A 12,392-nucleotide genomic window follows, 5' to 3' on the forward strand; every position below is an offset into this window, starting at 1 on the left:
GTACAGTAGGCTAGTTCCTACACACATTCCCACACCCACCTCTGTTCTCTGCCCAGGCATCCAAGATGTATTACTGTATCAGAGTTCAAAGGCATTCATGTCAGATATGAAGTCTTCTCCTAAGGATGTGACCATAGGAGAAGGTGTGTGGCAAGTCCCAAGGGCTAGATAGAAGTTTCTCAGCCCAATGTATAATTTCCAATATGTCATACGTCTAGAGCAGTGTTTCCCAGCCGGGAGCCATATGGTCCCCTGGGGGCCCCCAGGATATTCCAAGAGGACCCCGGTAAAAAAATGTGTAAATGGGGGAGCCATAGCATGAGGCTAGGGGGCCACAGAGAGAAATGAGATGTGAAGGGGGGAAATTGTTGTTTTTTTAAAAAAATAATCCTGAGTGGCTACCTATCCATTTAGTCAATCACAAGCGTGTAAGGGGGCAGCCCACTAGGGCCTAGCACTCCTTTTTGCCACATGTGTTTTATTGGAGCAGTTCTGGTTTGTTGCCGGTGGGAGAGGGCAGCCTGGACCTGACTCTGCAAGGTGCAGGGTGCAATCCACACCAGAGCCTAGCTGAGCAGGGTCATCTGGTGCTGCTGACTTGCATCTCATAAATAACTGTCTACTCAGAAGAAAGCCACACTGAGTTCAGTGGGCCTTACTCCCAGGTAAGGGTGTGTGGGACTATAGTGTTTTATGTAGGCATCCAGGGCTCCTCCCTGTGGCAATATCTTTTTGCACCAAGTCAGTGAGGACCACTTGTTTTTTTAAAAAAATTATCCCCTATATACAGAACTCCATGTGTGCCTTTTGGACTGTCTCTGTAGGTTCCCCCCTCCTTGTCAAATAAGTGGGCTCAAATAAGTGTTGTTTACTTTTTTATAATACATGGAAGATGGTTCTCCCTTGGAAGGTTCTGGACTTTGGTTTCTAAGCAAAGGTTGGATGGCCATCTGTCATGGATGATTTAGCTGAGTTTCCTACATTGCAGGGGGTTGCACTAGAAATATGACCCTTGGGGCCCCTTCCAGTTCCATGATTCTATGTTTTTCTGCTTCAACAATACTTCATTACGTTCCTATCATTTTATGTAATTGTATTTTGTATAAATTATACAAATTATAAATAAAACACTTTCTAGGCACTGGTCTGAGCAGTCCCCCCTTCCTTTCCTAGTGAAAAACCACTGTTTTTTTAAATCGGAACATACAGAAAACCCTGGGGGAAAGCAGGGGGACAAGAGGCAGTGTGGATAAACTCTCTGCTTGAATGTGCAGTTTCCTTGAGGGGAGTTTGCAGCCACTTTGCTCCTCCTCAGTTGCTTTTATTCTTGTACTGAGCTAAAGCAAGGTTTGGCTTAGCTTATTGTCCAAAGCTGGACTCATGGTTGAACCTGGGCTTGAAACTGCAGCCAGGAACAAAACTTGAGGAGTTCTGGTGCCGATTGTTCTTTTCTTGTTTTATGACAGACAGCCTCCTCATTTGCCTTTACCTTTATGTTTGCATATTCTGCCCACAGGTATATGAGTTAGATGGTACCATGCATGACAAATCCTGGTCTATGGCAGTTTATCAAAGCACAACCCAACAGTTTGTAAAGGACCACCCAGACTTTGTTAGTGCAAAGATTATATACACAGCACACAGGTAAGGAAAATCTAGATGACTTTGCCAGAACACATATATTTGAACTTATCTAATTCACATTTTATTGTTGAAAGAAACTGCAGGTCATTATAGATGAGAAAAATACATTCAGTTCAGAAAAATTAACAAAAACATCTTCGGAAAATTGAATGAAAAGAAGCCCACCTCATTTGTGCTCATTGAAACAATCTATGATATTAGTGCCTTGTGATTATGCCAATACTTGTATCCTCTGGGCTCAGAAACATGAACCTTGGAGAGTTGTATTGTTTGCTTCAAATATGAGGAGAACATTACGATTCTATAATTATTCTCTGGCTCAGATTTTAATGCATAGCAGCACATCATGTTCCAGAAGGGGGAAGCAATTTCCCTCCCTCTATTCTATTTCCTCTATTCTACTTATTGCTGCTATAGGAGCCACAGTCAACTGTGTGGATGGATAGGAGTTTGGCTGGGAGAGAAGAGGGAGGGATTTGGAGACTCATAGGTAGGTGTGTAGGAGGGTGGGTGTTTGGAAGCTCATGAGGGGGAGTGGGGTAGAGGCTTGATGTTAGCCCAGGGTGCACGGGATATTGATCTACTTGGGTTGGCTCAAATTAAGATGAGATGTTGCCCCATTTTGTGGAAGAATACTTTGACTTATTTTAAAGCAGTTACATTCACACCTTGTTGTCTGCTGCCTTTAGTGTTTGATAATCTCTGACACAGCTTAGGTGCAGCAACTTCAAAATGAACCCCTTTTAGCTTTGGACCTCTATGAACATCAACAGGTTACAGATATATTTTCTGCTGGTGACACTGTAGTCAAACTCTCAGCTAAATTTCCCCTTGCTTATGAAAGTAAGGACAGCTGAACAAATAGTGGAGGAGAGCCTCAGCAACGTTACGCTATCATATACAACATATTGTCTTATACTCATTTCCCCATCCACTATTACCCATGCAGAAGAGTTTAAGTTCTTCTGAGGGGAATTTAATCAATATAAAAACATAATTTTCATACCTATGATTGTATTAAAAACAAAACTGTGAGCTTTCGGCATGCAAAGAGCTCTATTTGACAGTAGTCTAATAAAAAAATTGAAAAGTCTCCGTATTACATCTTTTGTTGACTCAGATGGTTAGTGGCTAGTACTGAGCTTCTGCTCTGTCCATCAGAAATAGCACTTTTAAAAAATCCTCCTAACTCAACTGTTTTAATGAGAAATATTTAGGTTCTGTACAGATCAGCTAATTTAGGGAGCTTGCAAAACACCATTCACAGTGCTAATGAAGTGGCACCAATCAGCTGTAAATCCCCTTTTGGTTCAGCTGTGTCTTTACCTGCCCCACACCTGACATCATATAAGATGCCAGGGTTAGGCTAAGTGGGCGTGGTTTGGCCAAAATCGCATTGCGGGCAGAATGGGGAGGCCTGGGCACTGGAGGTTCCTCACCACTGATGTAAGACCTCTGATTCAAATGCAGATTGCCTCATCCTCTTTGCTCTTTGCTTTTCCTTTGTGCTCTAAGTCAGCTGGCCATGTTATGTACTTATTTCTTTCTGAAACAACTTGCAAATTTTGGTCAGAGAATTTAAAACTCTTTAAAAATAAGCTGCTCTGAAAATGGGAGAAGTCAGCTTTGTGGTTGGCACAAGGACTACACAATTAGTGCTGTGCAAATTCAACTCTGAAGCAAATGGGAAGTACAGATTTCCTGTGAAACAAAATAAAAAGATTCCTTCCAGTAGCACCTTAAAGACCAACTAAGTTAGTTCTAGGTATGAGCTTTCGTGTGCATGCACACTTCTTCAGATACACTGAAACAGAAGTCACCAGACCTTTCTATATAGTGAGAAGGTGGGGAGGGGTATTACTCAGAAGGGTGGTGGGAATGGGTGATTGGCAGATAGCTGTGATGAGCCTGCTGACGACTCTTCTCACTATATAGAAAGGTCTGGTGACTTCTGTTTCAGTGTATCTGAAGAAGTGTGCATGCACACGAAAGCTCATACCTAGAACTAACTTAGTTGGTCTTTAAGGTGCTACTGGAAGGAATCTTTTATTTTGTTTGACTATGGCAGACCAACACGGCTACCTATCTGTAACTAGATTTCCTGTGAGTTTGATCAGGAGAAATTTGTATCTGTGCACAAAAGATGGTGAATGTGGTGCGCTTTCAGAGTGGGCTCATTGCTAGAATTATGTACGCACCAATGCATGTAACAGAAAACATCTAAATATCCAGTGGCTGATTCATAATTTGAAAACAGCCTTTTTAGGCAGTACCTAGTTTTTTTCTCCCTCTCTTGGTACTCTTCTCTTCCTGTTAATTTTCAGAAATGAGAATGTCCCCCAAATTGAAGAAGCTGTCCGTGCAGCTGTGGCACTCAGAGCAGAGTTCCCGGAAACTATGGCAGGCTTTGATTTGGTAATCTCCTATATTTCTTACTTGGTTTTGTTTTTTGTGTTAGAAGGAAAGCAGGGCACAATAAGATGATATTTATGGTGGTGGACACAGGTTTCCTTGGGCTACAATCCTATCAAAACTCTCTTGCATGCGATGTAATGTACCTTTTGACCATATAGCTGAGGCCATGACAAATTGCTGCAGCATCTGAGGTGAAATATATTTGATGTATGGCATTCCTTGGAAATACTTCCTACTAATCCTTGTGAAGTAAGAAATGGAATCATGGAATTCAAGAACTGGAAGGGATCTGAAGTTTGTCCAGAGCCCTATAACCCTGCCATGATCTTAAGGCAGACAGGCATGTCTGCAGGGTGGAAGGATACCAACAGCAATGCAGTTCCCTGGTTATGGCTTTCAGCCGCATCTTCAGTTTACCCAAAGCTGAGTTAGAAGCTGCTGCCGAGGGCAGATCGGGATTTCCTGCCCCTGTGCAACATGCTGCCTCAGGTGGGCCATCTCATGTCGCCTCATTGGCACAACAGCCATGTTGCGGCAGCAAGCTAGCTTAGGGGCTGCAGGACAGACCACCCGGCATACCTTTCTAACCACTTTCTACCTCTCAGAATTTGCCGCCTGAGGCAGCTACCTCACTCTGCTTCATGGTAGGGCTGTTCAGAGCAGTTCAATGAGAAATGTTTCACTTGTGCAGTGTAACATGGGTAAGTAGGTCTCCTTACCTATGTTTCAGTGCCTTGTGTAGTTCTGACCACTTAAGAAACAAAGGAAATTAAAAAAGATGCTTGTTGTCGTAAAGTTATGGCTGCAGATTATTTTTACCTTATTTCACAAATTGAACATTGGGTTGAAATGATTTTTAAAATAAACATAAGTTATGATGACAATTCAGTGCAGGTTCTTCCTCCTGATCTATAGAAGATCTAAGCATTAAATGCTTATCAAGAGCAATTTCCTTCTCAGGTTGGCTGGGAAGATGGAGGAAAGGCCCTCTGGGAACTAAAGGATGCCTTGACCCTTCCGGAAACTCTGGGAGATAAATTGCCATATTTCTTTCATGCTGGTGAGACAAGTAAGTATGGGCACATCCCACTAATGATTTGAGGTCTTCTGTCAAGTAAGCATATATAAATTTTGTTAAACGAAATAAATAAGAGTAAGGGGTAACTAGAAGATGAGGACTGAAATCCTACAAACACTTATCTGTGAGTAAGTCCTATTGAAAACAGTGTTGAAACTGTCCCCACACACATTGAATGGATATTCAAATTGTAATAAAGATTTGTATATAGAAGCATAAGAGTTGGAAGGAACCCTAAAGCCCATCTAGTTCAGCCTCTTGCCAACACAGGAAGTCTATTGCTACATGTCCATGGTAGGTGGTCATCCAGCCTCTACTTTAAAAAAAACTTAACAAAGGAGAGTCCATCACCTTCCAAAGTAGTGCCATCAGGAAGTTCTTTAAAAGCCTTCAAATCCAATCTATGTCTGCAAAGCACGTGTGTGTGTGTGTGTGTGTGTGCACGCACACATTTTGTAACCGACCAAAATGCATGCATCAATTTCCTTCATTGCCTTACTGTTTGCGACTCTTATATGGGTTGGGGGCCATAGGCTTGCAAGAGACAAATAGGTCATCTGATCCAAGACTTTCTATTCAACCCTACATGCTGCTGCTGCGGCTGCTATTTATGCAGTACAATCTACTAGCAATGATAGCTATGTTCTACCTCCACTGTTAGAGCCAGTATGCTTCTGAATGCCAGTTGCTGGGTATAACAGGTAGGGAGAGTGCTGTTGCACTCAGGTTTTGCCAGGCCTGTGCAGAGCTTATCTGAGGAGTCTTGTTAGAATAAAGATATAAACTCAAACAGAAAAGCAGCCAGCCCTTGGGAGGGCTCCCCAGCTGACTTAGCCCTCCAAGGCCCAGGCCAGGTGTACCTGGCTCCCACCTCCCCACCCCCCGACCTGAGTTTTGTTTGTTGGCTTCCCCTATACATCTGGTTGGCCACTGTAAAAACAGGATGCTGTACTAGATGGCCCCTTGTCCTGATCCTTCAGGGCCCTTCTCATACCCTCCAGCATTTCTCTGATGAAAATAGGGACATCCCATTCCACAATGATAATTTTACTATTTATACCCCACACTCTGGGCAGCTTCCAACATATATAAAAACATAATAAAACATTAAACATTTAAAAAAACTTCCCTATACAGGATTGCCTTCAGACAGCTCAGGGATCAGATAACTCTATACCCTCTAAAATTTCTCCAATGAAAATAGGGACATCCTAAGAAAAGTGGGACATTCCAGGATCAAATAAAAAACTGGGATGGCTTCTCTAAATCAGGGATGTCCCTGGAAAATAGGGACACTTTGGAGGGTCTGTCTTCTTATGTTCTTAAGAGATTCAAAACTGAGCCTTAAGGTAGGGCTGCCGTATGCCCAGGATTTCAAAGGTGAAATTTATGTCTTGAGGGAATTTTCGAAAGGAGGATCTTTGGCAAGTCAATCGAAAAATGTGGTGTTTGTTTTTTTGCTGTTTTATAAAAGAAAGCTCAACAATTTCATGGTCATCCTAAAAATAGCTCAACAACTTTTGGTGTGTCCTGGTTTTTACTTTTCAAAATATGGCAATCCCACAGTAAGGAGAAGTACAGGTGGCAAGAGTGTTGTTATACTCAGGCCTTGCCTGTGAATTTGTTATGGTCACCTAGTTGGCCACTTTGAGAACAGGAAGCGGGACTAGTTAGGTCTGTGGTCTGATTCAGCAGGGCTTCTTATATTATTATGTTCAGAACTTTCTGATGACCTTTTTGATGAAACTTAGATAAACAGTATTCTGCCTTTTTGCATATTTTGGTGTGTGTGTCAGTGGACCAATCTAATATTACAGCTGCAATCCTAGGCACAACATACATAGAAGAAAGACCTATTGAACTCAGCTGGACTTATCTTTGATCACGCATGCATAGGATTGTGCTTGTACCAGTCATCTGGAATGTACTGGCAAACCCCCTCGTGATAGGCATGTTGAGTAGCAAATAACATTTTGCCAAAGCCTGTGGCGTCTGCCAGAGTTCACGTGGATTACTGTTTTGCATAAGCAGTCCTAGAATGCTTTGCCACATAGGAGCCTCTGCTCACAGAGACTTAGCAGGGTGACAATCTGCTGCTCCATCTGTGCTGCAACAAAACAGAAAACACCGACTCAGACAGTAGTGTCGGCTGAGCTATTACTAAGATGTCAGAGGAGTTTTCAGGGAGGATGATTGGGTCACATGGTCATGTTTGCCAACTTTCTGAAATATAGTTACAGTGAAACATGGTTGTCGCAAATCGAAAGGTTTTTCTAGTACCATGGCAATAAAGCCTTGAAACACTGATAACGGAAAGAAGGCACCCTTTCCATTCATCGGGTGGTTAAGGGTTTGCTGTTGGTTGATCCTAGGTATTGGATGAAATCTGAGTGGCTAATTTGCATTAAAAGCTCAATACGGAAGCCATGTGGCACGTTCAACTTCCGAAAAGTGTTCAAAAGCTGAAGCAGTTACTTCCAGGTTTTCAGCATTCGAAAACCAAAACATTTGACTTCCGAGATGTTCAAAAACCAAGGTGCCACTGTACTTTGCTTTACTAAGCACAGAAAAGTTTGCCATTTGTCTAGAATGTATAATCTGCTGCTAAAATGGAACACACAGGATGAAACGGTTAAATCAGCTATGATTAAGTGGGCACAAGATATTGGTCATGATATTATGTTTGCTGACTGGGAGCAGTTATGGACCACAGGTATTAAATTCACGGCATGTAGTGCCTTAAAAGAGAATATAATGAAAATGATCTATAGGTGGTACATGACCCCAGTCAAGCTTGCAAAGATATATCATTTGCCCAATAACAACTGTTGGAAGTGTAATGAATGCGAAGGAACTTTTTATCATCTTTGGTGGACCTGCCCGAAGATTAAGGCCTACTGGGAAATGATCTATAATGAAATTAAGAAAATCCTTAAGTGGACATTTGCAAAGAAACCGGAGGCTTTTCTCTTGGGCATGGTAGGCCAAATGATTTCAAAGAAAGATAGAACATTTTTTATGTACGCAACAACAGCAGCAAGAATTCTTTTGGCAAAGTACTGGAAGACTAAAGAATTACCTACTCTGGAAGAATGGCAGACCAAGGTGACTGAATTTATGGGACTGGCAGAGATGACCGGCAGAATTCGTGACCAGAGGAGAGAGACAGTGGAAGAGGACTGGAAAAAATTTAAAATTTATCTTAAAAATTGTTGTAAAATTTCGGAATGTTAAGATGTCAAGGGATTTGATATAAAGAATTACAGCTGTAAAAATTTAAGCTTAAGAAAATTTTAAAGAGAATTAAATATAAAAATGGATGAAGGATTGCTAAAAAATTTTAAAACAAGGATGCAGTGAAGGGGAGGTATGGGGAAGTCGTGTTATGTTTGTTTGTTTTTTGTTTATGTTGTAAAATTAATAAAAAATATTTTTTTTTTTTAAAAAAGAAAAGTTTGCCATTTTGAGTGGAGTGGGCCACTTTAAACATGGTATTGATGTGCACAGGAGGCATTAAATCCTCAAGAGTGCCAGATGCAAAGGCTGGATTTTGGGATTCATGGCCATGAATCCACTTGGCCGCTTTAGGCATGTGATTTAACTTGACTCGCATGGTTGGTAAAATGAGATGTGGCAGAAAGAAAACAAAAAACCAACAAAGCAAATAATGAAAAAACATCAAACTAGACCACAGAAAAGTTCTGGCAATCCCTTTTTAGGCCTCACATAACATTACTCTTTCAGAAAACAACTTATCTGGGTTTTTCCTCTATGTATTTGGGACCATTGTGACAACCATTTTGTGGTTTATATTGATGTAAGAATTCTCTTTATCACTCAGACTGGGAAGGCACCTCTGTAGATAGAAATTTGTTGGATGCTCTGCTGTTGAACACCAACAGGATTGGCCATGGATTTGCCATTACCAAGCACCCAGAAGCTAAGAATTTGGCTTTGAAGATGGATATTCCTATAGAAGTCTGCCCTATTTCTAACCAGGTACTGTTCACACAGAAGGGAGCCTAGGCCTGTAATCTGTCTTTGATAGCAGGATTAATCCTGAAGTGTGTTTACACGTGTGTGTGTGTGTGTGTGTGTGTGTGTGTGTGTTTTTAAGCAAGGATGATAATACTCATAAAAATAATAATGATGCATGATAGATATATATAATTGCAGGATATATATATTATTGTAAAGCTTGGGGGAGAGGAGTAAATAATTATACTTCATATATTTGATGAATTAGACTGTAATCCACAAAAGCTTATACTGTAACAAAATGTACTACTATTTTAAGGTACCACAAGACTCTTTGTCAGGACATCTGTGTACTGTCTTCAGCAGTTTGAAATCCTGCTGATTTTAGTTGGAGAAAGATGCTGCCCAGTGTGCCAGTGTCATGTAGTGGTTAAAAGCGGTGGACTCGTAATCTGGTGAACTGGGTTCGATTCCCTTCCCTGCTCCTCCACATGCAGCTGCTGGGTGACCTTGGGCTAGTCACACTTCTCTGAAGTCTCTCAGCCCCACTCACCTCACAGAGTGTTTGTTGTGGGAGAGAAAGGAAAAGGCGATTGTTAGCCGCTTTGAGATTCCTTAGGGTAGTGATAAAGCGGGATATCAAATCCAAACTCTTCTATTTACTTGGGACAGTCTCCTTCATTTAAGAGTGCATACAATTAAAGGCTATGTACACTTGTGTGGAAGAAGTTCCATTGGACTCAATGGACTTACTTGCAAGAATGCATGCATAGGATTGAGCCACAGAAGTGTTGTAATTTTCTAGAGTGCTACCTATGAGGCAGGATTTATTGTTGTTTTGTTGTTGTTGTTTAAATTTCTATACCGCCCTTCATCTGAAGATCACAGAACTGCTTACAATATAAAAACACAAAATACATACCATAATAACAAAAAAAACCCCAATATGCCCTTTGAGGCTCCCTCCACAGTTTAGAAGGCGATAGATTGTTTAATTAGCCAAAGACTTGGGAGAAGAGGAATGTTTTTGCTTGGTGCCTAAAGATATGTAACACACACACACACAAATAAAATGGCAGTATTTACTTATCTCAGTTATGTACCTCTTCAAGGTCCTGATGTTAGTATCGGATCTCAGGAACCATCCTGCTGCAGTCCTGATGGCAGAGGGTCACCACATTGTGGTTTCCTCTGATGATCCATCCATCTTTGGAGCAAAGGGTCTGTCATATGACCTCTATGAGATGTTCATGGGCATTGGAGGGATGAGTGCTGATCTGAGAACTTTGAAACAACTAGCACTAAATTCTCTAAAGTAAGTATTGTTATTATTAATTTATTAATTAAATTTGTATACCGTCTGTCATCTGTAGATCTCAGGGTGGTTTACAGCATATAATTACAATATAAAAACCACAAAATACATAATAAAAGTAAGAACAACAACTAACCAAAAATCCCTCCACAACACATTTAAAAGGGCATCGGATGTCAACCACCCAAAGGCTTGGTTGAAAAGGAACACTTTTGCCTGGCGTCTAAAGGTGTATAATGAGGGTGTCAGCCAAACCTCACTGGGGAGATCATTCCACATACACGGAAATACTGCAGAAAACAATAAACAATGTATGGGATATGGACCAAATATTTAAAATGTACCAATAACCAGGTCAGGAAAAGCCTGAGCAAACAAATCAGGTTTTAAGAGTCTTTGGTAGCACCCTGCTGTGGGTTCCTCCCATATAGCAAGGGAGGGGAGTGTTTAAAGAGTGGGTCTCACCACAGAGCAGACCCTTTTCTGTGTTGCTGTTAGGTGACATACTGTAAAATGCAGCACCACAAGACCTCCTTGTTAGCAGGTCTGTATGGGGCAAGGTGACTTTTTAGGTACCCTGGTCACAACTTATTTATAGCTTTTTAGGTTAGCAAAAGTTACAGTAATTGAAACTGGTTTAGAAGCTAATGGGCAAATCAGTGCAGTGCTTCTTAACACCTATGCACCACAGAATACTCCACTTATTACCCTTACTGATGTTGTGCTCTGCACTACTTGCCCACATTGGTAAATAAGTTTATATGATGGTTAGGTGAGAGGTCTATCAAACATGGACCTGGTAAGTGGTAAAACAGCTCCAACCATGATTGGCTTATCCTTCTCTGAGCTTGAGACCACAGCCATGACAACTGTAATTCTAAGCACACTTACCTGACAGCAAGTCCTGTAAATTCAGTGAGATTTTCTTCCTAGGCTGCACCTATATACCCAGTGCAGCATAAACAGTCAATTTGCTGAGTTTTTATTTCCTGCTCTTTTCTGGCTTTTGACCTGATCATCCAGCTTTTAAAGCAGTTTCTCCTCCTCTGACCTGGACTTCTTTTCTTTTCACAGCTACAGCAGTATGCAACCTGGTCAAAAGAAAATGGCCCTGGAGATCTGGCAAAAAAAGTGGGACCAGTTCATAGCTTCAGTCTCTGCAGCATTGTAGACACAGAGGCACAAAAGACTTCTTCGCTTTAAGCATGGTACTCTGATCAGATGACAGCTAATGTCAATATAAATTTGTCTTGTCTCTTGTACATTTCAGTACCTGAGCAAAGTGCCCTTTTAATTATGCTGCAAATGCTCCAAATCAATGACTGATCAAAATGCACTCCTTAAAGGTGGAACTAGGTGTGCTTCAACTCCATCAGCTATTGCTGTCCTGAACCCTTCTTGTCATCCCTAGATATTTAGCACAAATTAGGCCTTTTAGCCCTAGCTAGCCACTGCCTCTGGTAATATTTTGTCATAAAATGTGCCTTAGGAGCTTGAAGAAGCCCCTTCCCCTCAAGCTATAAAGGTAGTATTCTAATTTTACCATACAGCTACAGGAAAAGGTATAACTGGGCTACTTCCTTTGGAATCCTGAAATTCTCAGGTTTTATTTTAGATGACAAGTTTCTAGCCCACATGATATCTTCTGGCAGCCCAAACTTATATAAGATTTAGCTGCACAAACCCATTGAAATCAATGGCCTTAATAAGTACCGTATTTTTTGCTCCATAGGGCGCACCGGACCATAGGGCACACCTAGTTTTAGGGGGGGAAATAAAGAAAAAAAAATTATTCCCCCCACCCCAGGTCCAGGAGTGGCGGCAAGATTGCGTGCAACCTCGCTGCCGCTCCCGGAGCTTGCGGGGCTGGGGGCGGGGGAAGCCCAAGCTTCCCCAGCCCCCAGAACAGGCAGCTATCTGCAAGCCTTTCGAGCGCAGCGGGAACTCCCGCCGCACTCAGAA

The 12,392-nt window shown here is 41.6% G+C and overlaps 1 protein-coding gene across 1 annotated transcript in view; it reads left to right on the forward strand.

Annotated features, from left to right (window-relative positions):
- ADA2 (adenosine deaminase 2) overlaps positions 1 to 12,365 on the forward strand; it is a 28,099-nt gene extending 15,734 nt beyond the window's left edge. The window contains exons 5-10 of the mRNA XM_081880012.1: positions 1,517 to 1,644; positions 3,969 to 4,059; positions 5,020 to 5,128; positions 8,979 to 9,136; positions 10,228 to 10,430; positions 11,505 to 12,365. Of these exons, the coding sequence (XP_081736138.1) occupies positions 1,517 to 1,644; positions 3,969 to 4,059; positions 5,020 to 5,128; positions 8,979 to 9,136; positions 10,228 to 10,430; positions 11,505 to 11,601 (786 nt within the window). The 3' untranslated portion in view covers positions 11,602 to 12,365. The remainder of the gene's footprint in view (positions 1 to 1,516; positions 1,645 to 3,968; positions 4,060 to 5,019; positions 5,129 to 8,978; positions 9,137 to 10,227; positions 10,431 to 11,504) is intronic.
- Positions 12,366 to 12,392: the final 27 nt, after the last annotated feature.

The sequence above is a fragment of the Podarcis erhardii genome (genome assembly GCF_964252035.2).
Source record: "Podarcis erhardii genome assembly, chromosome: 10".
Taxonomy (NCBI): Eukaryota; Metazoa; Chordata; class Lepidosauria; order Squamata; family Lacertidae; genus Podarcis; species Podarcis erhardii.